Source organism: Anguilla anguilla, chromosome 8, assembly GCF_013347855.1.
Source record: "Anguilla anguilla isolate fAngAng1 chromosome 8, fAngAng1.pri, whole genome shotgun sequence".
Classification (NCBI taxonomy): domain Eukaryota; kingdom Metazoa; phylum Chordata; class Actinopteri; order Anguilliformes; family Anguillidae; genus Anguilla; species Anguilla anguilla.
Window position 1 is genome coordinate 11,626,530 of NC_049208.1, and position 27,143 is coordinate 11,653,672.

At 46.2% G+C, this 27,143-nt stretch overlaps 1 protein-coding gene across 1 annotated transcript in view; it reads left to right on the forward strand.

Moving 5' to 3' along the window:
- The window catches only part of LOC118233821 (cadherin-2-like), a 75,325-nt gene extending 54,967 nt beyond the window's left edge, over nt 1–20,358 (forward strand). The window contains exons 5-16 of the mRNA XM_035429809.1: nt 71–226; nt 1,200–1,344; nt 1,935–2,107; nt 3,711–3,848; nt 4,616–4,801; nt 5,200–5,453; nt 5,630–5,772; nt 7,462–7,695; nt 11,508–11,741; nt 12,312–12,451; nt 15,135–15,299; nt 18,824–20,358. Coding sequence (XP_035285700.1) covers nt 71–226; nt 1,200–1,344; nt 1,935–2,107; nt 3,711–3,848; nt 4,616–4,801; nt 5,200–5,453; nt 5,630–5,772; nt 7,462–7,695; nt 11,508–11,741; nt 12,312–12,451; nt 15,135–15,299; nt 18,824–19,030 — 2,175 coding nt within the window. The 3' untranslated portion in view covers nt 19,031–20,358. The remainder of the gene's footprint in view (nt 1–70; nt 227–1,199; nt 1,345–1,934; nt 2,108–3,710; nt 3,849–4,615; nt 4,802–5,199; nt 5,454–5,629; nt 5,773–7,461; nt 7,696–11,507; nt 11,742–12,311; nt 12,452–15,134; nt 15,300–18,823) is intronic.
- The last annotated feature ends 6,785 nt before the right edge of the window (nt 20,359–27,143 follow it).

A 27,143-nucleotide genomic window follows, 5' to 3' on the forward strand; every position in this document is an offset into this window, starting at 1 on the left:
ACACCCCTCTTTCTCCCCCCTCCTCTCCTCTCCCTCTCTCTCTCCCTCCTCTGTGATCCGTCTCTCTCAGATCCGGTCCGACCACGATAAAAGCCGCTCGCTCCGCTACAGCGTCACCGGCCCCGGGGCCGACCAGCCCCCCACCGGGATCTTCATCATTAATCCAATTTCGGGAGAAGTGTCCGTGACCAAGCCTCTGGATCGGGAGCAGATATCCAACTTTCACGTAAGAGCCAAACCCAGCCCAGCCCCCCCCCCCCCCCCCCCCCACCATAATCTTTCTCAGGGGCACACCAGTCCCTCTTGATCCACACAGGAGACGGGATGCGGAACGTGGAATGTGGAGGGGAGTGGTGGGGGGGGGGTGTGCGGTGTTGGAGGGCCAGAGATATGAGTCCGGGCCATGGGCCCACGTTTGATTGTTCATTTTCTGTTACCTCCAGTCCCCCACACCCCCCCCCGCAGTGAGAAGTAATCCTCTCCCAGCCGTGTACCGCATTCCTCCGGCTAGGCCTTTGTAGTCCGAGCGCGAGCTCCCCAAAGTGTAAAATGAGGGCCGGGACAGCCATGGCCGTGACCAGTGTGCGCCTGCCCTGCCTGCTTCTACCCCACTGTGAGAAAGGGAGAGAGAGAGCAAGAAGAAGAAAAAAAGGAGAGCTTGAAAAAAAAAAAAAAACTGATGGCTACCGGTCATAGACATGGGCATGACACGTTCATACTTGTTTTATTAAATGAGATTTGAGCATATGCTAAGCAATGTGCGTATATTTTATGGGATCCTACACAATGCATGTTGTGTGTGTACACAGTGCACATGTTGTGCTAACGATGGGCAAAAGTCAGAGTTTTTTGTTGAGCATAGACCTTGGGGGTGATGGGAGGTGGAAAGGGGGGGGGGGGTGTGAGTGAGTAAATCGAAGGCTTGTTGCAGTGTGGAGAGGAATAGAATAGAATAGAATATTGCTCTCAGAACTGTTCTTTGAAGAACCTGGGAAAGGCATGGAAGATGGTTTTTTTTTTTTTTTTTTACATTCCTTTGCTGCAAAAGCGTGAATTGGAAATAGCCGTGACACCTGCCCACAACCCCCTGTTCACAACCCCACACCTTGCATTGCACTGCTGGGAAAATGCACAAGGGTCATTTTTTCGGTACTGTTCTTCTAACCCCCCCGCCCCCCCACCCCCCTCCCTCCACACAGTTGAGGGCTCACGCGGTCGACCTGAACGGCAACCAGGTGGAGAACCCCATCGACATCGTAATCAACGTCATCGACATGAACGACAACCGGCCCGAGTTCATCCACCAGATCTGGAACGGGACGGTGCCCGAGGGGTCCAAGCCCGGTAAGGGGAACCGCCGCGCCCCCCCGATCGGTCTCACCAGCCGCCGTCTGAATAATGCTTCGCGCTTCATCTCATGCCAGTTTCCTTTGAACGGATGTTCCGGACTCTTAATTCATTACGTGTGACTGCCTGGAGCAAGCCTTACCGTTTTTAATGCTTGCGCGCCCTGTAATAAGGGTCTGTGAGTTTGGTGGCTACGGTGATTAATATAAAGTAAGTGCTAGATTTGAAGAAGAACTCAACTTTAAGGACAATGTGGTATGTGAGTGAGACTGAATATCCCCGGAAAATCAGTTTCAAATGACAAAGAGCTTTGAACCTAGCTGTGGTCCGTAGGATAAATATGTGATTCATCTTGCTCCGTCTCAACAAGTTCACGATTAGAAATGATTGAATATGCTCAGTGCATAAAAATAATGTATCACTCCAAGGAACTGCATTGTAATAATATCCATTTTGAAAGCGAATGTGGTCGCTCATATTGAACTCTTTGTGTTGTAATTGTGCAGTAGACTCTCTTTCCCATGCTCAAATGAAATTTCCCCCTGGAGGATGAATTGAGTCGTATTGTATTGTGTCGCATTGCGCAGGGACCTTCGTGATGACGGTCACATCGATGGACAAGGACGACCCCAAGACGGCCAACGGGATGCTGCGTTACAAGATCCTGTCCCAGAATCCCGACAGCCCCGCCTCCAACATGTTCACCATTAACAACCAGACAGGAGGCATCATCACCGTGGCAGCAGGGCTGGACCGAGAGGTAAAAGCCTGCAGCTATTCGCCAGTGGAATATAAGCCAAATTAAACAGGCATTCGCAGGAGCTATGGGGAAACCTGGATATTCATCCAGGTGGTCAGGAGCTTTACTACTACTATTGCTACTACTACTACTACTATTACTACTACTACTAATAATAATAATACTAATAATAATAATAATAATATCACCTCCACTACCACTGCTGCTACTATTACTATATAGGGTTATCTTTAAGGAAGGCTAATCATGTAGTGCAGTGAGATAACAGATATGGGGAGAGTGAATGAATTATAATTCCAATTATCCTGTAACTTCCTCGGTACAGAAGCCAGACCTTTGCGGTAATTGTGTAATCACTGAGGGTAGCTTTCGGTGGTAATGAGCCAGGTCCACATGCTTTCCACTGTTCATTTACAGTCGTTCTATTTATATTTGTGCCGGATCAAGATGGCCCTTTTTGCAGTTAATTTGAACGGCGCTTATTTCATTTATTTATTTATATGTTTATTTTTACATAGCAAATAAAGCAAACGAGCGGTTATTCTGCGCCTCCCTTTTCAATCTGTTTCAAAGCCAGTGAGCCGGGGTCGACTCTTCCTGATTAATGTGATCAGGTGACTTTGGTGAATGACCCGCACACTTCCACTTATGTACGCTTAAAAAACATATATGCTTGATTGGACCCCTGAATGTTGCATTTGTGCTGCTAAGACGTCAAAGCGCATCATTTAATTGGCTTTCCTTGCTTGCAGAATAGAAAAAAAGGAAGAAAAAAAAACATAAATAAATAAATTATATTAATAATGAACAAATGTTCAGGGGATGTGATATTGGGTAAGCTTCCGTTCAATATGTTTCGCCTCAGGCTGTGCGTTGTATGCGGCAACCTGTGGTGAAAGGCTATCACGTGAAAAATAAATAAAAAAAACTCATAATAATTTTCCTTGTTCTTAATTCCATAGCAACTGGTACCTTAAGAGTTTGTTGCTGGAAGGGATAGGTCAGTAAATGCAGCGTCTCTCAAAAGGCCCTGGGTTATTAAACAAACAAGAAGCCCAGAATTCCCTCGTTGTCTCCTCCTATCACCTCTGCTCATAATGGAAATTAATGAGGAAATTTACCTATTTATTTGCATGTGTTTTAAAGGCCCCAGGTAAACAGGTCCGCAATTAAAACAGCGAAGAGAAATGAGGCCTAATCCTCCACAAGATGGCCGTATTATTCATTTTAAGGGTTATTAATTTTCACCCGTGTGTCCCCTGATTGCGCATTGTTTTCTCATTGTTTTCTCACTGTTCTCTCTCTCTCTCTCTCTCTCTCTCTCGCTCTCTCTCTCTCGTATAAGGTGTGACTAAAATAAATACAGTATATTGTGTCCGACACCGCTGCGTTGTGAAATACTTATGACTCAGAGACAGATGAGAGGGGGGTCGGGAAGTCAAAGACTTGTTATGAAGACATCAACAGAAACCAGACGAGGGTCAAAGATAATGTCAGCACAAGACGCTGTGAATAAACCCGGTTAATATACAAACCTATCTGTCTCTCCGCCTCGCTCTCTCTCTCTCCCTCTCTTCTGCTATCTCTGACCCCTGCTTTTCAGAAAGTGCCACAGTACACCTTAATAATTCAGGCCACCGACATGGAGGGGAACCCGATGTACGGGCTGTCCAACACGGCGACGGCCGTCATCAAAGTCACAGACATCAACGACAACCCCCCGGAGTTCACCGCCGACACTGTGAGTAAACTTCGGCGCTTTTTGTTTTTGTTTGTTTGTTGTTGTTGTTGTTCTTTTGTTTTGTCTGGTTTTGTTTTGTTTGTTTACTGTATTTTGACTTATTCGTTCCCGCGCGAAACAAACGAAAGATAAATCCGCGTACCTTCGGAGGCTTTGCGGAGCTGCTCGGTGCGGAACTCTTGAAGACGGGATCACAGGCTGCTGTGGCGCTCCCGTCCCCGCGACTGAGCGCAATCCTGTCACTTCAAAGAGCCGGAGAGACGCGCACAGCCACCAGTGAATCCACCGATACCTTTTTTCTGGAGGATATAATTCATTGTACATCATTTGTTGTCAGCGGTTGTTCCACAGAGGAAAGTCAAAGCCTCAGTAAGGAAACGCTGTAGAATAGCAGACCTGCTAGTGGGACTGATAATAATAATAAAAAAACACACACGCACATTGTGTACATTCTGAGAACAGCTGTGCTTATTTACTGTGCATTCTGCCTGAAGTGGAGCTCAAGAGACCTAAGGGGTCAGCAGCAGGTCAAACAGAGCGTTCTGTAGCCCGCTCGCCTGCCTGCTTGCGGTTCAGTCTCGTTCAGCTCCCTCCCACTCGACTGAAGGACGGTGCTTCAGCCCTCCAAGCACAGCAGAGTGCGGCCCCTGGCACTTTCAAAGAGCCGTCGATGCGCGTGAAGACCTCGCGGCCCCTCGACCGATCTGTCGATGGGCGGACGCGAGAGAAGCTAGCCGCTAGCCCTGACTGTGTGTTTCCCTGCGCAGTTCACGGGGCAAGTGCCCGAGAACAAGGTGGGCGTGACCGTGGCCAACCTCGCCGTGACGGACAAGGACCAGCCCAACACGCCGGCCTGGAACGCCGTGTACAAGATCACCGGCGGCGACCCCACAGGCCGCTTCTCCATCCCCACCGACCCCACCACTAACGAGGGCCTCGTCACCGTCGTCAAGGTGAGGAAGCACCCTAAAAGAACCTTTACATCTGTCTTTCTACATGTGTGTGCATGTGTGTCTGTCTGTCTGTCTGTGCCTGTATGTGCATGTGTGCGCGCATGTGTGTCTGTCTGTCTGTGTGTGCCTGTATGTGCATGTGTGCGCGCATGTGTGTGTGTGCGCGTGAATGCATGTGTATGCGCATGTATCTGTATGTGTGTGTGTGTGTGTGTGTGTCTGTATGTGTGTGTACGCATGTATCAGTGTGTGTGGGTACGCATGTATCAGTATGTGTGTGTGTGTGTGTGTGTGTGCAAATGCCTCCGAGGTTCTGCTGTGAATGGGAGTCGATCTCTCCTCATCGACCAATCAGACATCACCTCACATCACCCCTCCGTTCTCTTGCCCCTCGGCAGCCAATTGACTACGAGACCAGCAGGACCTTCGTGCTCACCGTGGTGGCGGAGAACGAGGCGTCCCTGGCCAGGGGCATCCACCTTCCCCGCCAGTCCACCGCCACCGTCTCCATCAAGGTCATCGACGTCAACGAGAGCCCGTACTTCGAGCCCAACCCAAAGATGATGAAGATAGAGGAAGGCCAGCCGGCCGAGACGGTGCTGAACACCTTCACCGCCCAGGACCCGGACCGCTTCATGACTCAGACCATACGGTAAAGCCCCGCCCCTCAGTTAGAGTCCACTGGGCCTGCTTAATTCTGCCTTACGTCTGTCTGAACATCTTTATTTTTCATTTTTGAAGTCTATCTTCAATGGCAAAGCTACATGTTTTTTTTTTAATCTCCTCAGGATAATCTCATATTTTTGGCTTTTGTCTTTCGTTTTTCAGATACTCCAAACTGTCCGATCCAGCGAACTGGCTCAGAATCGACCCCGCCAACGGACAGATATCCACCATAGCCATGCTGGACAGGGAGTCGCCATACGTGAAAAACAACTACTACAACGCCACTTTCCTGGCTACAGACAACGGTGCGTGTCTGACCTGTTGTGCTTGCGTGCGCATATACCTTCAGATTTAACACATATCCTAGCCCAAGTTCACTCAGTACATACAAAGCACACGCCACATACGATTCACACAGCTGGATATTTAATTGAAGCAGCTCACGTGAAGTTCCATGCTCGGGGGGTAAAACAGCAGCAGTCAGCTTGGATTCTGCACCCTCTGAATTACACAAAACCGCCTCCTGTTTGTATTTCTGTCGCAGGGAATCAAATGGTTTTAGTTTCAAATCCCAGAAGGGACTCGGAGGGCGTCCGTTCACCGTGTAGATTGTCTAACGGTCGCTAATGGGGAGAAAAAAGATATGTTATAGTTAATAGTCTGGTGTACGGTGTGATGTGTCATTTGAGTGGTAATATGATACAGTGGTTAAACTGCAAATTAAGCGGTAGTCTGGTATACAAGTTAATGTGCATTACTGGTAACCGCAATGTCGCATGATTCTCGGATTGCGCTTTGGCACTCTATGCAAAGTGCCTTGAGTGCATATATATATATATTTACAGCTTTATGAATTGATAAATTTGGATACCAATATGAAACCCTGGCTTAATATAGTGTTAGTTAATAATAGTCATAATATAGTGGTAGCATCTTAATGGTAATATATTGATAGTACTTTAATGGTAGTCTTAATATAGTGGTAGCGTTATAATGTTAGTCATAATAGTGGGGTAGTACCTTAATGGTAGTTGTAATACAGTGGTAGTGTCTTAATGATAAACACAATGTACAAAAATGTAGTGGCAAAATGTAGTGGCAGTTCAATTCATGTTATCGTATTCCAATCATAAGCTTGCTATAGTGATAGAGTTATAGCCATGTTAATCGTAATAACAAGCGACGGGGTTGCTTTTTTTGTATCTGTGGCACTCGGGCTTGTTACAGGTCCCATGCATGTTTACATGCGCGACGCACGCCAGCTTTAGCGTAGCCAGCCGCCCTGGCTAATCGGCGCGCAGTGGATGACTGGGTCCTTTGAGCCGCGGTCGCGGGGATGAATGCACAGAGGCTCGGCCCAGACCCCTCCTGCTGCGTCTGAAGTGGCTTTAGTATTCTCTCCGTGTAGCCGCGCCGCGGAGGCAGATGCCTCTGGATTCATCCCGCCCCCCCCCCCCCCCCCCGCGCCCCCCCGCCCTCGAGATGGGCTCGTCAGATTGTGATTAGATACATCGCGTCCCTCTGATCGCTCAACTGAGCGGCCTGTTTTCGCACAGGCGCTCGCCTTTAACGCACGTCGAGCTCTGCTCCCGCAGTTATCGGGAGCCGTCGTGATGCGGAGACGTTTCTTTTGAACGTTCCCTGCTTTAAAAAATGAAACGATGCAAATCAGCCCCGACTTCAAATCACGTAAAGCAAACAACGGCGTGCAGTTATTTGCTTCTGTGCTCGTGTGTGTGTGTGTGTAAATTTAATTTGGTTGATTGCTGATCTCGCCAAACAGTCTTGTTTGTGAATCAGAACAAATATCCGCATCAGTGTTTAATTGTTAAGTCGAAGCTGAGGACAGATAAATGTTGATTCCTATTTCATTAGTGGAACAGCAGACTTAAAAGTTTTGATGGTGATTTGTCAGCTGTTTGCAAGTTTGCTTGGAGCTCTCTGCAGCAGAGGGGCTCATCTGGTCATGTGACTTGGCCCCTCCCCTTTTACAGGCGTCCCTCCAGCGAGCGGGACGGGCACTCTGCAGATCGTCCTGCTGGACCTCAACGACAACGCCCCGCACGTCTTCCCCCCGGACGTGGAAGTGTGCGAGAAGCCCGAGCCGAACGCCATCAACATCACCGCCGTCGACCACGACCTCAACCCCAACGCGGGGCCCTTCGCCTTCGAGCTGGCCCTCCGGCCCCCCGACATCCGCAAGAACTGGACCATCACCCGGCTGAGCGGTACGTAGGGATTCTCTGCGCCCCATACCGTGCGTTTTCTGGGGGGGTTGGGGGTGGGTCTATCGCCAGGAGAATGAAGAGTTTCCAGAGCGCAGGACTGCGGGCTAGGTCATGTATTAAAAGCAGCAGCCTCCCTTGTCAGTCTCGTAAACGTACAGTACTTTGAGTCTGACCAGTCTGACACTCTGTGAGATAACGCTCCCCGAGTGCAGACATTGTGCAAAGGTCAAAAACCCCATGGTCAGTAACTTCTGACAGACCGCAATCTCATGTAGGAGGAGCTCCGACTGGAGGCACCGATTCAGCCCAACACTGCAACTGACCAATAACAAAACACTATATAAAGTGGTGCACAGCCAATCGGATTCCAGGAACCTAATCGTGTTAAGTGTAACATGCCTTCACAGAGGCGGTAGAGATGCTGTCTACGGCTGAGATTATGGAATTAGAGCCTTGGGAGGGTCCAGTCTTATCTGAAAAGGGTGCAGGGTTCTGTTTCAGTCCACGACTAAGACATCTGATTCTACATATCAGGGTCCTGACTGAAGACCACGATTAGTTAATTAGTTGAGTCAGGTGTCGTAGCACAGGGCTAAAATAACGACCTGCGCCCACACTGGCCCTTTTCAGATAAGATGGGACACCCCTGCTCCAGGCTGAGGGTAACAAATGATGATCCTAAATGGGCTGAATGGGCTGTTCTCCTCATTGTCTATTTTTATGGGAGTTTTTTTTTTTTTTTACCAATGGGAGAGCAAGGCTTCATGGCCAGCCAGTGGAGGGTGGGCTCCCCCTCTGGTTCCTCCAGAGATTTATTTCCATCTGAGAGTTTTTTCTCTCCTCTGAGGGTTCTTCTCCCCACTGGGAGGATTTTTTATTTTATTTATTTATTTTTTTACCTCATGTGCTCGCTTTTTGGGTGTTCACGCCTGGTTTTTGCTCGATTTTTGCTCGGATCTTGCTCTTGCTCTCTTTTTGCTGTTTTTCTGCCACTTGGTAAAGCATCCTTGTGACAGTTTTCTGCAGGATTTGATTTGATGAAGCCCATAGCAGGAGGAGCTGGAATGTTCTGGTGGTCCCTGACTGCTGTTCACCGCTCAGCTTCGGTCTCAAGAAGGAAATGCTGTAGTGAGTTCATGCTAGCCATTCACTGTTAATACATAACAGTGACCTGCTGTCGTGCAATCAGAGACCCCCGGGGTGTTCAAGTCCAGGCCCGACACAGTACTAGATACCCTGTACCCCAGGGACGTCCAGTCTTATCCAAAAAGAGCCCATGTAGGCGCAAGATTTTGTTGTAGCCCAGAGCTAAGACACCCGATTCTGTTTATCAATATACTGGTGTGAAGACCACGATTAGTTAATTAGTTGAGTCAGATTACAGAAAGCTGTGGCTCATGCGTGTCAGCCAGTCGCTGTCAATTCATAACGGATCCACCCATTTCAGGGTTTGTGAAGCCACCCCCAGAGGAAGTTACCTCACCTGAATTGTTTCTGTAAGTTTTCAGCGCTGAAGTCGTGACAGGTATGGCGCATTAAAAACGGTAGCCTCCGCTTGAACCTGGAAGAGAGCTTCTGAAAAGCGAAATAAATCAGACTATGTATTTTTCTTCTTTTTGCGAAGACTATTCAGTGATGAATTTCTTAAAGACCTGACGTGTCACTGTTGGTAAACTGCTGTAAACCAAAGAGAATAAATATTTTGACTGGGTGACATCTGCATGGATTTTGAGAAAGGGGTGGGTGGATATTTCATGCCACTTTACTTTAAGCCGCTTTATTAAGAACTATAAGGAGATTTATAAGCTTGAAACCTAAATCCCCACTAAAATATTGCTGGAGAAAAGCATGACGATGCGATTTTCAGGTATGAATTCAAATGTGTGCACTTCTCCAAGGATAATCAGATTACCTCTTTACCGGCCTATGCGCTATTATTATTCTATGATCCTGTAACAGATAAGCACTTTTGCACATTGATTTTGTCAGTTACTTCTGAATTTCTTCACTGCTTTCTTGAGACATGTCATGAATGCCTTTTGATGATTACAAACCAATGACTTATAGAAACAGCAAACATAAAACAAAAAGTACATGTCTGTTGCACACCAGCACGCTTTTGTTTTTTTTTACACGATTTTACTCAGTGCTAATAACAGATCCTACACCACACTCAATATCGTTATTTCGTTATTTATACAGTAATAACTTATGTTATTAATTATAACAATGATTATTTTTATTGTCTTTAACCCTTGAGCGACTTGTTGTTTCAGTGCATTTGAAGCACTGTGCAGACACGCAAACGGCACACATTTAAGCAGACAAACTGAATTAATACTCACCGCTGCTCTGAACAGGGATGACTGGTGGAAGTCACCACTGCCCATGTGTGTACAAACCATATTAAGAGCAAAATGTGTGTGTGTATGTGTGTGCGTACACGCGTGTGTGCGTGTGTGTGTGTGTGTGCGTGTGTATGTGTGTGCGTGCACGTGCGTGTGTGTGTGTGTTAGTGTGTGTGTGTGTATGTGTGTGCGTGCACGTGTGTGTGTGTGTGTGTGTGTGTGTGTGTGTACAGGGCTTACCAGGAGATAGCTGTGGGGTTTTAGCTGTGCTTTAATCAAAGCGAATCAATCAGTCAGTTAAATTTAATATACTTATGGCTGCAGAGGAATCATTATGGAGTTGTTCATGTAGTGCATTATGGGTAAAGCGTGTGCTACAGCAGATGTAGCACTAATTGGCTGGAAAAAGCAGAAGAGTAGAGTAGACGGTATGAATAGACTGCAAATGACCTGAGCCCGGGTGATGGTACGAGAGCGTATTAGGATAAGAGCCAGCATGTGGCGGGCAGCGCTAGGTAGACGGTAAGAAACAGGAAAAAGCAAACGTGGATGACAGCTTATTTCACGCATGACATTATTATTGTTATTATTACACCGTCACCTGCGCGGTAACGATGGCAACGTTGAGGTGAGCGGGGGAAAATTGCGGTGAGTGCTTGGGCTCGTTGCGTCTGAACTGCCCGGGCTTCTTGTGCGTCGGGTCGCCAGACTCTACATCACAGCAGCCTCAATTAGATCAGAACACAGCGGCCAGAGAGCTTCCCCACATATCACCGCTGTCCTTAAGTCATTTCTGCGGCTCCCTGTTAAGCTCAGGGTCCAATTACAAAAGTGTTGCTCGCAGCCTATAAAGCATTTTGGCCACTGACCTTCACACGGGCAGGATCGGATTGGACTTCGCGTTTCCGGGCTCACCCTGGGCTCCACTGTTTTTTTTATTTTTTTATTTTTTGGGGGAGGGGGGGGTTGTTTTGTTTTGGTAGTTCCTCATAATCAATTAAAAAACAGTTTGGGAAGATCTTCTGCCTCTGATCTTTGGAATTCAGTCTCGACCCCGATCAGAGGGTTTCTCCTTTTAAATCTGGTCATAAGACCGATCTGTGCTTGTTCCTCTTTGTTGGAGCTTCTAGCTTATTTTCAATTAACTTAATGAAGAGAGGCTCCGACAGAGATGAAGTAAAGAGATGCCAGTCGGAGACTGACGCGTGTTGGGCACAGAAATGACGTTTCACGACCGTGAGAGAGGGGGTCCAGAAATATCATGTAGACAGATAAAAATCTGATCAAAAATCAGACAAAAGATAAAATCAATATGAAATATAAATAAACCTAGTAAATAAAGAATAAACTCGCTCTCCATCTTTCTATCATCTCTCTATCATCTCCATCTTTCTATCATCTCTCTCCATTTCCCTCTCTTTCTCTCTCTCTCCCTCTCCCTCCCCCCCCTCCCTCTCTGTGCAGGTGATTATGCCCAGTTGAGCCTGAAGCTGGCGTTTCTGGAGAGCGGCATATACGAGGTGCCCATCATCATCACCGACTCGGGGAACCTGCCCATGTCCAACACGTCCTACCTGCGGGTGAAGGTGTGCCAGTGCGACCACAACGGCGACTGCGCCGACGTGGAGCGCATCATCGCGGCGGGGCTGGGCACCGGCGCCATCATCGCCATCCTGCTCTGCATCATCATCCTCCTCAGTGAGTCCTCAAAAACTACATCACCTGTACAGCCCAGCCATAGCCCGGAAACGGTCCCCCTAAAATACAACCACACGGATCTTAGCCCAGCATAGGCCCCACATATATCTGTGTGGATCTGAGCTGAACTGTACCCCAAAAGAAATTCTGATGGGTTCCGCAAATAATAAGACATCATGCCTGGGTCTGACTTTAAGCGCTGGATCATGAGATAGAAAAAAACACAAATAGTAAAAATGTGTTTAATTAAATTTCCTGTTCTCTCTCTCTCGCCATGTTCTCTCTTTCCTTCCCCTCTCTCTGACTTGCATAAATCTCCCCCCCTGTCATTTTCTCTTATTCATTCCTATCAATCATTTTTCTCCCTTGCTCACTTCCTCCCCTCCCTCTTTTTCTTTCCCTCTCTATCACCCTCCCTCACCTTTTCTCCTCCTCTGTCATTCTCTCTTCCGTCCTCAATCCCCGCTCTTTCTCTCACGCACTCTTTTTTCACCCCCTCTCGTTCACTCTTCCCTCGCTCCCCCCCCCCCCCTCCGTTTACCCTTCCCTCCCTCCCTCCCTCCCCCCCAGTCCTGGTGCTGCTGTTCGTGGTGTGGATGAAGCGGAGGGATAAGGAGCGGCAGGCCAAGCAGCTGCTCATCGACCCCGAGGACGACGTGCGCGACAACATCCTCAAGTACGACGAGGAGGGAGGCGGAGAGGAGGACCAGGTACCCGTTCGCCCCCGCCGCCGCGTCCCCAAAACCCCGCCTCCGTCGTTACCGCCGCCCCGCGCAGCGATATCGCAAACGGGCTCTCTCTGACAACCGGGAGGGGGGGGGGGGGGGGGGGGGGGGGGTCAAACGGCCCTCCGCGCGGTCGCCGCGGCGCACCAAAACGGCGCCGTGGGCTGGTAACGTCCTGATTGGGCCGGGCGCTGAGGGGATTCGGCTCCTCCTCGGGGTAATGGGGGTGTCAGGGCTGTGGTAGGTTATTGCTCGTTCGCCGGGAGCAGGGGGCGGGGGGGGGGGGGCTCTGTCAGAAAGCGGGGGCGTTTAAAAAAACTAATCGAGTCGAGAGAAGCCGGTGACAGACATTTATCAAGCGCGTGGCGAGCACAGGAGATTTATGATCCTTAAGGAAATGACCTCTCCATTTATTTAGGAAATGACCTCTCATTTTGGACAACCGGCACTTGCCGTGTTCCAAACTGCTTTCTTATAACAGGCATTAGGTTTTTTTTTTGTTTTAAGGAGAGCACAGTCTGCCATCATTATATAGTCATACAGAGAAAGCAGAGAGGGTTATGGATAGAGATGGGGTCACAGTACAGAAAATGTCCTGGTAGGGAATCAAACCCCTGGCCAAATGGGGGGATTCGTATGTGGGAGTCGTTGAGAGTCGGCCGCTATACAGACTGCACAACGCGGTCTCCCAACATCTGGATTTTTCAGTGGGCGTGATGTGGAGAGCCCTTTCGGCCAATGGATTCCACACCACAAACGGACCACTTAATGAGGTCACACATTACCGGGGGGAACCATTATTTAAATATAATTATAAAATATAACGACCCACACAAAAAAAATACATATTCAGGTTTGGATCAGTTGCATGCACATAAGAAGTTGACCGCTGGTGTTTGTGTTTTGTACTGGTTCCAGCCGGCACCTGCTAGGAAGGGAATTCCACAGAGCTCCTATTTTTGTTTGTTTGCCTTTTTAATTGCAACCTTCAACCGATGTTTGTCCGAGGCTGTGACATTCATTAGGGAAACGTGCTTCAGCTGTTCACGGTCCAGCCAATCCTGACTTCTCAAAACCACTCGGTGGGCAGAGAATTAGTCAAAGCCTTGAGTTTTAAAAAAAACACTCTGACGAAGGTTACCACCGCAACAGTAAAGCACTGCTCTGTATGTTTAGCTCTAAATCCACTGAAAAAAAACCCAGAAAGATTTGCAGTGTGCACCGTCTACAAAAGTCGTTGGCCTGCTGTTACAAATAATCCTTGTAGCTCACAAATTCGAGGGTACAAAATTGTAATACATGCTTTGTTAGCTTCAGGTGGAAGCTATTTTGAAGGGGGGGGGGGGGGAACGATAGCTTGTGAGGGGTAGCTTTTGGTGTTTAAACTGACTGTTAATCCGTCTGAGTGCCTAAATGAAATATTATATCTGCCAAAAGCGTAAATCTGTTTAACTTCTGAGATGCGAGGAGTCTGAGGCTAGGCTCTATTTAATTAACCGGAGGAGGTACAGGCAACGTCTTGACAAGTGTTCCAGACCTATCAAAGGGCTGCTGGCGGATGAAAAACTGCCCGCTCGCTCGATCAATATGCATCTGTTCTCTGCACAGCCCCAGATACCCTTGATAAACTGCCGGAACAGGACTTCCATAAATAAAGGATAAAGTCGTGCCAGTCTGTCCCACGAGCCTCTTACGAGGCCTTTCCTATGAAACTCATGAAATAACAGTAATAATAAGAGCGTTCATTTGTTAAGCACTTTCCCCGTATTATTGCTCAGGGTTCAAACAGATACAAACACACACACACACACACACACACATCTTTACACAGTACAGGCCAAAGGTATTAGGCCACCTGTGTTTTTTTAACTGTAGGTAGAGAAGAATTCAGTTAATATATGTGCATTTATTGAATAACCTTTTTATTATTTCTACCTACAATAACACAAAAAGCCTATCGGTTGGATCCTTCTGAGTATGTACTGAACAGTGCACCTGGATATCTAAAGCATCTTTGCAATTTCTTGCTGGGAATAACCTTGCCACAAATATGTTTACTTGGCTCCACACATCTATGCCCGACTCCTTCTTCTTTGCCCTATTTCTTGCAACTTTAGTGCCTATTTTACTTATACTACAGGCTAAAAGTTTAAGGCTACCCATGTTTTTGAAAACTTAAGGTAGATAAGATTTCAGTCAATTTAACAATGTCACTGTACATGTCCTTGGTGAAAATGATTTACTGTGGTCCTCCAAGTTGCTTTCCTCACACACACTTCATCTAAGACAACTGAACTGTATGTATGGCCAATATAGTGAGAATGTTCACAGCAGCCTGTGATTTGCTCTGTCTGTTTGCACACCAAACCCCCCACCCACCCCCTTTCTGCTCCCCACCCAACATGCAGCCTGCTTTGGCCCAGTTTGACTTAAAAAAAATAAAATAAAATAAAGTGATGAGTCACAACTGAAGAATGCGCCTGTGTCCCTGGTGAAGACGCTTTTACTGCGGTCCGATACATAAGAGAGAAGCAGCACCGCGGGACGGAGATTTTCAGCAGTAAAGCAGAATAATCCCCTGGAACAAAAAGCCGGGTACACACTGGGCCTCCAGGCCCTGGAGTCGGGCACCCTGGATTTCATCAGTCCCCATCTCCCCCCCCTCCAGGATTACGACCTGAGCCAGCTCCAGCAGCCCGACACCGTGGAGCCGGACGCCATCAAGCCCGTGGGGATCCGGCGGCTGGACGAGAGGCCCATCCACCCCGAGCCCCAGTACCCCGTCCGGTCGGCCGCGCCCCACCCGGGCGACATCGGCGAGTTCATCAACGAGGTAAAGACCGCCGCACGGCCACGCGCCAGAACGGCTTCCGGAACCCTCCGCGGTCAGCGGAATGCAGAAAGAAATGTCGCTCTGAAATTCCCAAAAACTTATCGGTGGAATTAATTAAAATAAAGAATGGCAATAAATGCTGTAATTAAATTACGCTGAGACGTGACGACGGTGAAAGATCTCTGAGATTTTTAAAATTTATTTATTTTACTGTCCGACCCGCCTCCACGCAAACCTTGGGTAACAGGTACTCTGCGCGGTTCCAGTCCTTATTACGGTGTATTTCCTTAGACTGGGGAATTTAATGTCTTAATTAGAGTCGTGTTGGACTCTGCATAAATGAGGTTAGCGAGGATGACAGATAAATTAAACTGCTTAATGAATTACTTACTCGGCCTCATTGGGAAAACCAAATTATCCCTGATCTTAACCTGATCTCCACTTGCGCGTTTTCTTTACAACGTTCCCCCGGAGTTAGTCTTGCGCAGACCAGGGAATCACTTTCTTTCCTTTCTTTTTTTTTTTTTTCCTTTGTTGTTTTGTTTTTCCTCCTACCGCTGAACTGAGATTCTTTTCACAGTCCCTCTGGAAGCCGTATTGCTTCCAGCGCTTTGCGGAAAGGCTAGTGTAAGAGTACATTCTGCTGAAACAAATATACTTTTGATCGATCGATCCTAATGCACAAATTATCTCTGCTTTTACCCCGGCCATAAAAGATTAACGACAAACGGTAAGGGAGTAGATTCATCATGCATTTTTCACCAGCTCCAGCAGGCAAGATGGTCGGTTTCCTGGCTGCGAAACAGCAGTCTGACGTCTGACAGTTCTCAGAACATCTGGGCCCTTCTATTGTTTTTTTTTTTTCTTCTATGGAACCGAGGCATGCTGGGCTCCCTCTGTGGTTTTGAGTGGTGCATTTTAATATTTTCTATGGAAGTCTCGAACAGCAGCTAGAGCCAGAATGGATTTCTGCTCCTGCTGAAGAAAAGCTGCAGTATGAAATGGCGGGAGTACGAGAGGGCTCGAAAGAGTCTTAGTATTTACACAGCTTTCTCGGTGCATTCTGGGTGACTACGCAGTCGCAGTGCCCGACCCTCACCCTCACCCTCACCCTCATCTCTTTTCGGGAGGTGCGGTTACTGAAAGCGGTGGTGTGGGGCTCTTGTGAGTCGCAAGTTCTCGGTCCTTAGCGTCAGGAGCTTTATCCAGCTGCTGCTCCGCCCCTAGGACCCGTGACCCGCTGTGGAATCGCCCCCCCTCACCCCCCCCACCCCCACCCCCACCCTCAACCGTCTTACTGTAGATCCCGGCTTTGCCACTTAATTGAAAAAGGCCTCAAATCCGCTACAGAACTCAGTCTCTGAATTGGGGCGGGTTAGTCGAGGAAAATGTGTTTTTTTTTCTTTTTTCCTTTTTTCCTGAAAAAGGACAAGGCCAAGCCACCAGGGACAGTCCCAACCACCCCCCACTCCCACACTTGTACCCAAGACAAGCCCGCGCGCCGTCGCGACCCCCACCAAATGGGAGGAGACGGGGTCACTTACAGTTCTGGGTCAACAGATAGACAAATAAGTGCAAAATCTCCGCTGCCTCTTTACTCAGTGACAGCTTTGACAAAACAAACAAGATCAGCCTGGCCTTTTTCAGTGCTTGGAAAAATCCCCCCTCTCTACGTCAGTGGAATACGTCTGATTCCCGTTTATTTTCCGAGGAGCAGGTACCCAACTCTCCTCTCACACTTCACGTTTGTGTGGTATATTATGGAAATCTGAGACAAGCCCTGGTGATGGTCAGGCTCATCGGTGGACTTTAAGGTAATTTAAAAGACAGCAGCGGTGAGAGCAGCGACGGTTTCCGGTAGCGACGGCAATCCCTCTCGTTGCGGATGAAATTACTCCGGCGAACGTTTTAACGGGAGGTAACCGAGCGTAAAATAAATTCAAAAAAAACTGAGAAGGGCTTCTCCTTTAATGCGCTGGTTCTTATTACGTTTTTTTTTAAAGAGCGGGGAACGGTTATGTAACCGCCACATCTAATCAGAGAACGAAGGAATTAAAACATATTCATGCTCCGGAACAGCAGCGCAAATTGGCCTGTTGTTCCGCCTGATTGTATTTCGCCCCTCCTCGGCGGCGGCGGCGGCGAGGAGCCTATATTAAAGCTGTCTTTGTTATGTGCGCCAGGTGCGGCCCGCTCTCACCCTCAGCCGCTATAAATGGAGCTGGCCTCTTCTTCAGACGCTGGCAGCGGCTAGCCTACATCTGCCGCTAGGAAAATCAGCGGCAATCAACGGAAACTATTTTTGCCAGGGTCACATTATTCTGATGTGCGAATTCCGTTAAATGCCTGAGGTATTAGTGAGAGTTTCGGTTTATTGTGCTTATTTCGGGTGGTCTGCATTTCGTGTCTGATCGTAAATATAGCTTTTATCTTATTTATTTATTTATTTATTTTTAGTTCTCACTGTTTTCCAGGTGCTGGTGAATGATGTAATGTAATGTGTGCCACACTGGGTACAGCTACAGTACGTAGTGCTGCCAGCCACCTCGTCTGTGATTGGTTGAAATTAGTGAATCGCCGGTAATGTAGGATCAGCTCCACCCATTTTGGGGCTTGGGAAACTACATGTTGCCATCACCGAGAGGTGGAGGGAATCCACCTTTCCTCCACTTCCTGTGTAAGCGTGAGCGGCCTGCTGTTCGACCCAGGTGCGTTCGCAGCTTGGCGAACGCAAAAAAACCAAACGATCAGGAGAAGCGCGCGTCGCGCAGGCCGCCGTTTGCGAATGCGATGTTTTATTGCGCAATCACGATGGAGACGCCGTGTGCGCTGGAAACACCGTCCTTGCGATCGGCCAATAAATGTCACGTTTGGAGAGTAACAGCGGTGCGGGGGGAACTGTTTCTCCATTTTACTGTCTGTCTCATGCAATTATGCGTGATGTATGGGCTTCTGCAGCTGCTATCCGAGCAGCAACCGCTACACCATCACCCAAACCTCATATCCCATAACCCGGCAGACCGCTCGGGCAGGTTTCTCTCCAAGGGAGGAGGGGGAGGGGCTACCGCGCGATCGCACGCGGCCGTGTCCAATCGCAGCTTTGATCTGCGCCCCGTGCTCCTGGGAGTGTTGATTTGTACTCGGGATCTGTGATCGCATATGGGCATATGGTGTCAGTTGCTGGCCAAGCCTCAGGTATTTGACTGTTTTGAGGGCTGGGCTGGGATTGCGGATAAAAAAAGGGGAATCCATAACGTATGGCCCAAACAAATAATAATAATAATAATTTCAGCCAACCAGCTATCCTGCAGTGACAGATTTATGCTTTAATATCATGGTCCCTTACTCAGAAATCAAAGGTTATTTTGAAAAAACACACTGAAATGTGTTTGCTCACATGTGAAGGGGGGGATATGCAGCATTGATAATGACAGAGACTCTCTCCTCAGGGGCCAGACTGTATCTCTGAGCGGAGTGACCTTAATCCTCGCGTTTTTTTTTTTCTATTCTTTCTTCCTTCGCAGGGACTCAAGGCGGCGGACAACGACCCCACGGCCCCGCCCTACGACTCGCTGCTGGTGTTCGACTACGAGGGCAGCGGCTCCACCGCCGGCTCCCTCAGCTCGCTCAACTCGTCCAGCAGCGGCGGCGACCAGGACTACGATTACCTCAACGACTGGGGCCCGCGCTTCAAGAAGCTGGCAGACATGTACGGCGGCAGCGACGACTAAATTTAAAAAAAAATTAAAATTTAAAAAAAGGAAAGAAGAAAAAAGAGAAAAAGAGAGAGAGAGGAAAAGAAGTGGCTTCGTTTTTTTGGGTGGGGGACGACGACGAGAAAGAACACAACAACAACAACGACAAAAAAAAAAGAAGATATAAAAAATGATGCTCCCGGAGAGAGAGATCCGATGACGGCGATGGGAATATTTTTTAAAAAAAGGAGGAAATTTGAAAAAGAGGCTGGAAGCGGTCCGCTCGCGCACCCGCGTGTCAGAGGCCTCCGACGCGGCCTCTCCTGTCCGGTTTGTGGTCGAAGGGGCACATCGGGAGAAGTGACTCTTGTCTGGACGGTCGATATTTAGGGCGCTCAGTTACACTTGAATTTCACAGTACAGAAGCACTGGGAGTTTATGTGCCTTTTTGTACAACTTTGGATCTGAATGATTAGTTTTATGTTCAAGGCTTTAATGGTACTGACGTTTGGAGTGATCTCAAAACTTAAAGAGAGTATGTTAAAACTACAGTATGCTTCTACATGCTTTTTTTTTGGTTACACCATACTGCTGTTTGTTGAAAACAATTATTTAAATTACAAAAAAAAAATAAAAAAAAATGAAGGAATATTTGTTAGCTTGGACGGGATGAAACATCTGAAAACAGCAATGTACAGTTCGCTAGACTTTTAGATAGTTTTTGTTTTTCACTAAAAAATTGAAACTTATGCAGCTGGTTGCAAAGGGAGTCATACTTCATAATTTTGTAGAGGAATAAGTTTTGTTTTTCTGAAGTGGTATAGTATTTTACACAAACATATGTATTTTGTTCTAATCCATGTCCACTTTTTTTGCTTAAGTCACCCTCTGAAACTTTGATTTTCACTTCACTGTAAAGAAATTGCGTGTACATAATGTTTTTTTTTTCTTTCTTCATCGTTTTCAACGTAGTCTACAATGTGCAAAAAGTTCAGAACTTGTAAATGTATAATTTGGACTACAGGTTAAAGGTTTTTTGCATGTTTTTATCTTTTCACTATAAAAAAAGGTATTTCCAAAATTTATTTACAAAAAAGACATTGCAAAACCGGGTGACATATAAAGAGTAGAAGGTAAGAGTCTTTTGTATAAAAAAAATAAAATGTGAAAAAAAAATCTAATCAGCACAACTGTTTCAATTTGTACCAAAAAAAGGGGGGTGTTATGACACCAATGTTGCTAATAACAGCTTTAAGACTGGAAAGTTTTGTTTTTTGTCAGAAGGTTTGTGGATAATATTATGTACCAGAATACAAGTGACACATCTCTGATCCCAACCCTCCAAATAAAATGCTAATTTTGGAGCTAGTGTCCGCTTCTGCTTTGTTCTAGATCAAGGACGAGCTGAGCTTCTATAACTTACCATCAACATTTCTACCTTTCTATATACAGTATGTGCCATTGTAAAATGAGCAAGAGTAGTGTGTAGGACAGTCTGTATTTAGTTAGCTGGTTAGCATAGCTAACTTACGTTAATGCTTTAGTGATGCTGCACGCCTGCCCGTCTGGGAATGTCCTTAGCCAGGTCTGGCACTGTTGATCATGTAACTTGTATTTGATCAAATGCACGTATGTTCTCTTATGTTTCAGGCCACTCACGATAAGAGAAGACTACTAAATGAGTGTACTCTATTTCTCAGAATTCATAAATGTTCCGTTTGCTTATGTACAATGTTCATTTCGTGACATATGCAGGCTACATTCAGTTGCTATGGCAATAAACAGAAATAGTACTAAAAAGTAATCAAAAATAAAGGAAACGATTCCTTTGTCCGCACAAGACAGACGCCAAGGCCCTTGGGCAAGATCGGACCAGAAACTTCCGTTGTGTTTTAAATGGGGTCTTTTTAGCAGTGTGCGTTTTCAGACATACAAACGGCACAGCTGAGGAGACAGCTGTCCCTTTGGAATGCAGCTGCTGCCCAGAGTGAGTGAGTAATGGGGGGGGGGGGGGGGGGGTGGTGGTGGTTCCATTTATCTTTTTTTCTGGCTTTTCATATCTCCCTCCTTTCTTACTGGGGTGCTGGAATGCCTCTAATGGCGAAGGCGGTCACACTTGAGTCTAGCGAGGCGCTTCGTCTGGCCGTCTGTCTTTTTGAATTGTTCTTAACGGACGACTTTGTGGTGGAACAGGGGAAAGATCCGAGGGGAACGTGGCCTGGCACCGCGGGCATGCGTGAGACGGGACTGTGGTCCGGAGTCCCACTCTCAAATCTGCGTTCCTCCCTGAAGCCCTCTCTGACTGGCCACTCTTCATGACATCATAAAGCAGCGGTTCCCAACCCTGTTCCTGGAGATGTACCTTCCTGTAGCTTTTCATTTCAAACCATAATTTGCATTGATTCTACTAAGTAGCAGCTTAACTATATATCGAGCTGTTGAATGAGGTCTGCTTCGTTAGGGTTGGCATGAAACCTGGAGTGAAACCTACAGGACTGGGGGGGTGGGGGGGGTGGCAGGGGCTTAGTGGCCGTACAGCCAGCATTCTTACGGATTCACATCAAAATCCTCCTAAGGAGCCAAGCAGCAATAGGAGAATAAGCAGTAGTATAAGAGCCAGCGAACTCTCTGGAATTGGGGTGAGACACCAATATGACAAACCGTGACTGACATGGGATTCCTAATGAAAGAAACAAACAGAGCATACCTAGCCTGAAAATGCCTTCATGCAATGGTGGGATATGAAGGTTTCTCAAGATCAACCTTCTCAAGATTACAATCGCTGTTGCCACAATATATACCTTATTCCTGCTTCATGCAGATTATCGGTCCATAGTAATAAGTGTACATGTGTACATATACCGAAATGAGCACACACAAAAGATACCCTGAAGAGATTAGGTTTGATGAAAACAGAAAATGAGATTGGAAAAGATCCGATGAGGTGAGAAAATGCACCTTCAATCTATCCGTCTATCTGTGGTGCAGAAATGTAACATATTAAAATAGGAGAGAGAGTCATGATGTCATCGTACCAGCACAAAACAAACATAAACTCCACCAATCAGAGCATGAGGGTATCAACCAATGGAGTAGTCCCAACAGTAAATGGAGTCTTTCTGGCAACTGCTCTGGGCTGCCTGTGGGTATGAGCCAGAAGTGGGCAGGAAGTAGCAGCTAGTCAGAGGTGCCATTCTGTTGGTATGTCACACGCCAGTGTGACACCCCTGGGAGGGAGATGCGGCAGTTCTGGGTGTGGACCTTCTTTTTGCCGCATGGAGAGGGAGAGAGGGAGAGGGGGAGAGGGAGAGAGAGAGAGAGAGTGCACTCACACCAACGCAAAATCAAATAAACACCTTCACCCTTCCCCCGCACGGGTTCCAGGCAAAAACAATAAACTGAAACATCAAAATAAAACAACAAAGACAAGAGAAAGCAAAAACCGAGCGGCAGCCTTTCCGCTCGCCACTCATAGCTGACCAGATTTCGGCAGCAGTTTCTTATTTCTTCTTGTGCTCAGACAAACAAAAACTCAAAGTGCCTGTGTGTGTACTCCCGGTCTCGGCCCCAAACTGTGGAGAGGAGCACACATTCAAGCACCTGGGCTGATTAGTTAACCCAACCCAGGTGCGTGTGTTCTCTCCACCAGTAAGCATGGCCAAGATTACTCCAGTTCTCCGTCGGACCGAATGCTACCATGATTGATGAAGTTTTTTTTATTTTTCTGCTAGGAGAGTAGCATTGTGAATGTCATCCCTGTTTTATGTTCCCTGCTGTGATGCATTTGGTGCCATTGTCTAAATATCTTCTTTTTTTTCTTCAGGGCAACATTTCCTTGACTACCACTGGACAAAATGTCAAATAATTGTACTAATTTTCAGAGGAAGCCAAAAATATTCCTCTCAAAGCTCAAGTATGAATCATTTCCTGCTTTCTCTTCTTCTGCATGGAGTCAGCTGGACCTCTCTTTTTTATGTAGAATTGGTCACTTAATTAAAGGGAATGAAATTGGAGTCTGTATTCCAAAAAGTACAAAAATAAATAAATCAATGTGTAAAAACTAGACTTTATTTTTTTCTTTTTACAAAAGAATTCCTTGCAGCATTGCTATTTCCCCAATAACAGTGCAATTTCTGGGCAGACAGTGTGTTGTAGAGCATAAGACAGCCCAATTTCAACCCCCTGTGTGCACCCGGCCCACTCCACTGTGACCTCGCCTCCAAGTGACCCCCCCGCGCCATCGTGCAGGTTTTCACTTCAAACCCCCTCCGCAGCGGCACTGCCATTCTGCCTGAGAGGCTAAGCGCGGAGCCTTCTATTCGTCACAGGAGATTGACCGCAGCATTGATCCGCTGCTGCGATGCTATTGGACGGCCGCTCATTATCTCTCCCCCCCATTGGCCCCGTGAACCGGTTTAAATTATGGCAGCTGCAGGCGCACAGACCCCACCTGTGCGTCTGCGGGCATTTCACCCCTTTAACTGCATCCTTCCCAAGGGGGGGGGGGGGGGAGGGGGCGGGGAACTTCCTCCTCCCCCACCCGGCCCATTAAGGAGGACTGAAGAGGTCTACAAAGAGAGCGTCTTTAGCCCAAATGAATTCCAGCCTCAACCATGCACCCTGGTGGCGCTCGGCTTCCAGCCCTGCAGTGCGGTCTAACACCTTGTACTGCTCAGCAGCATTTTGGGCTAAGTGCTAACATGTGTTGCAGCTCACATGTGCTTGATAATTGTGTCCCCTGTAGTCACTTTTGCTTTGATTATATCAACATTTTCCCTTAACTTTGACTTACGGTATGAAGTTGTTTTTTTTTTTTTAATGCAGTCAAACCCAAACAAAATTAACCGTTCATTTTGGTGATGGCTGGACCCACTGTGATTGTGAAGACGAAGAGAATAAACTTTCGCTTTAGTGTCAAAGACATTCTAATTGAATTCAGGCCAAAGCTGAGTACAAATGTGGAGTGAATCCAGGGTATGGTCTTAATTTAAACTGAACTGTTACAATGCTGCATCTGTAGTAATAACCTTCTCTCCCATCGCCAAGAGTACGTATGAATATTACTGTATGCCTGGCAGCTAGCCTTCCTTCCATTTCCTCACGGTCTCAGTTCACCTTTATATTCCGTCCCGTATCCGTGGGCTTAGCGGTAATTTTGGCTCACCCCTCCACCCCCAACACTTCCAGAAGTCTGTCATCACATTTTAAGAGCCGTCAAGGTGATCATAAAGACACCTCTGAAACAACTTCAGCGGATAACCTGTGATTACTCCCATCGCCTAATACTCCACACTTCTCTGTACAATATATCTACTCCCAGGGCTGTTATTTGGAGAGGCTAAATGTGAAAGTATTTAGCTTTCACCCATCGCTTCAGACCCAGCCACATGCATAAACACCATGCAGTTGCCACAACCATCCGTGGATCACATAATTTGAGTCTTTTATTTTATTTTATTTTTTTTGGAGCACATTTTAATTGTACAGTATTCACCAGCAAACATAACTCCCGTTACTAACAGAAGTCATTCAGCTGTTAAGCGGTACAGTAGTTGTGATTTATGTTTGAGTATTTTCGGGGCCACAACAACATTATTGTTTAGGGCCACGAGGGCCAGCCATGGTCAATGTGGAGGCTAAATGTGAAGATATTTAGCTTTCATCCTTCACTGTAAAGTTGTGATGTACCATGACCATAAAACAAAATCGACTTTCAGAAGCTTGACATGAGAAGTGTTGTTGTGCCCAAGGGCTCAAATGAATTAAAATACAAAAAAAACAAAAAAAAAAAACAATACAAAGATCAGGTTTCATACTCTGGTTAAGCAAAGTGTTTAACCTGAATTGCTAAATACCCAGCTGTGATGTAAAATCCATGTCACCGAAGCTAAGATCCCCATTCCCACACTTAAATTGCTTTCATCCTGATTTTCCTCGCGTTTTTATGCACTCTGATCTTAAATGTTGTGTTGCTTTGATTTGAATAAATTAATTGCAGTGCAATTATATTTCGGATGTTTATTCTGTTAATGTCTTCAGAGACAAAAAATAAATAAACTCAGGAGGGATGGAGAACCCACAGGATTTATTACTGAGATATTAAGATCTCTTCTGAAAAACTAATAAAGTTTTTCTGTTGCTAAGCATCAGAGAAACCCCCTAAACCTGTGATTTAGGCCCAATTGCATCTGGGGAAATGCACCCTAAATGACTTAAGCTTCAAAATGTAAATTACCTATGTGTGTGCTGAAACATGACAGTACAGCACTCCATTTCTTAATCTCAGTGACATTTCCTCATGAAATAAATACATTTAATTTCATAACAGTATTTTAAGAAATTCAGTGATTTCCGAAATGGAATGCAGGTGACGTTTTTAAAAAGTCTAAATACTCTTCAAAGCTCAAAGTCTCAAAGTTTAGTGAAAGGTTGCTAGGCCTTAATTTATGAACCATCAGTCAAGTATAAATTGCTAGACAAAAACATGTTGTTTTACAAAAGTATACTCTTCCTCTGATAATAACAATATAAGTCGAAGTTAAAAACAGTACCAAACAGTATTAAGTCTCCACTTGTGACTTAAAAATCGTCCAAAGGCATGTAAAACATTTTTGTATTATACTGCAAATAAGCTCATCACGCTCATTTACCACTGATAGGGTGATCTCTAGTATCTGGAACAGACATTATCAGCAAGTCTAGCTCGTCCAAGTTATGGAATAGTATGCAGTAAGTTCTCTGTGGAATACGGCATGTTAACTGAACTGTCATGATAAATTATTCCAATGTCATTTCAGCAAAAAGTAGTCTTGTGGTCTTGTTCTGGAAGAAAATGATCAACAGGCAGATCAACAGTGAATGATATCTAATCTCGCATAGCCTCATGATAATTTAAAAAGATTTAAAATAATGATAATAATGTAGACACGTAATGTTGTACGTCGCTCTGGATAAGAGCGTCTGCCAAATGCCTGTAATGTAGACAGTGCTGTCACTGAGTCTCTAATTACTACTGCCTACTTCTGTCAGGCATGCTGCTCTTTTGACTTCCAAGGCTGCCTGGAGATGAGGAAATGAATGATGTCATTATCTAAATGAAGTGTAAAACAACCATAAGGTTAGCGCCCAGTGACCTTTGACCTACCTGGGAAGATGGATCGGTCGCAAGGCCTCAACTACGTGTGGGACGTTTTATGAGTTTCTCTCACAGTGACAAGCTGCTTTGTCCTGGTGATTACTCAAGTACTCTATTTTTTATTTTTTTGAGGGAGAAGCCTAAAATCTATCCTATGGCCTGTTTTTATCTATTTTGTGTATCGCTGTGCATTTCAGTTTTCATTAGGCAATAAATAAATAATTAATTAACTCATTTCAGATTCTGCGATTGCACTACTTTCTGAGCGCTTAAGAATCTCCTGGGGAGCGCTCATTTCTCTGAGTAAACAGTCCCGTCTCCACAATCAGCGTAAACACCGTCGTCCACACCGGAAGGGAACAGCAAGACATACATTTCCTTTAGAAAAAAAAAGAGCTTTACATCTGCATTGGGTGATCAGATAAATCCAGACCTGTGGAGCGGTTAATATCATGGGCAGTTCATTTTGCCGAGAGAAGGGGCCAGTCTTATCCAAGCCCCATGGCTTCTCTGCTCTTCTCTTCTCTCTTTTTTTTTTTGTGCCAAATCTAATTTAGGCGGTTAATGGAAATTAAGTCTCTGAATCACCGCTTGCTGAGTAATGCTGAAAAAGAACACAAACTGTCCCAGAAACCTGAAGGAACAGCCCAGCTCAGGGCTCTGATCCAATCCGCTGCCAGGGATTGATCTAGAACCCCGCTGTGGCATCGCACTTTAAGCAAATACCGTTCGAATCCTTATAATTGCATATTGGTTAATTGTAACTCTGCTTTATTGCAAGGTAAGCAGGTGGTTCCACTAACTTTTACATCCTTCCAGTGATATGCTAATACAGTAAATGCAAAAGTCTCAACAGTTCAACTCGGTTCATCTATGAGGAGCTGAACAAAGTCGTAATTATTATCCGGCTGAATCATAAGTACCCGCAGACATATTAAACAATGGAATTAAATCATTAATCCTTGCTGTTGGTCTCATGCTACAATAAATCATCTTGTGTAAAAATAAATAAAT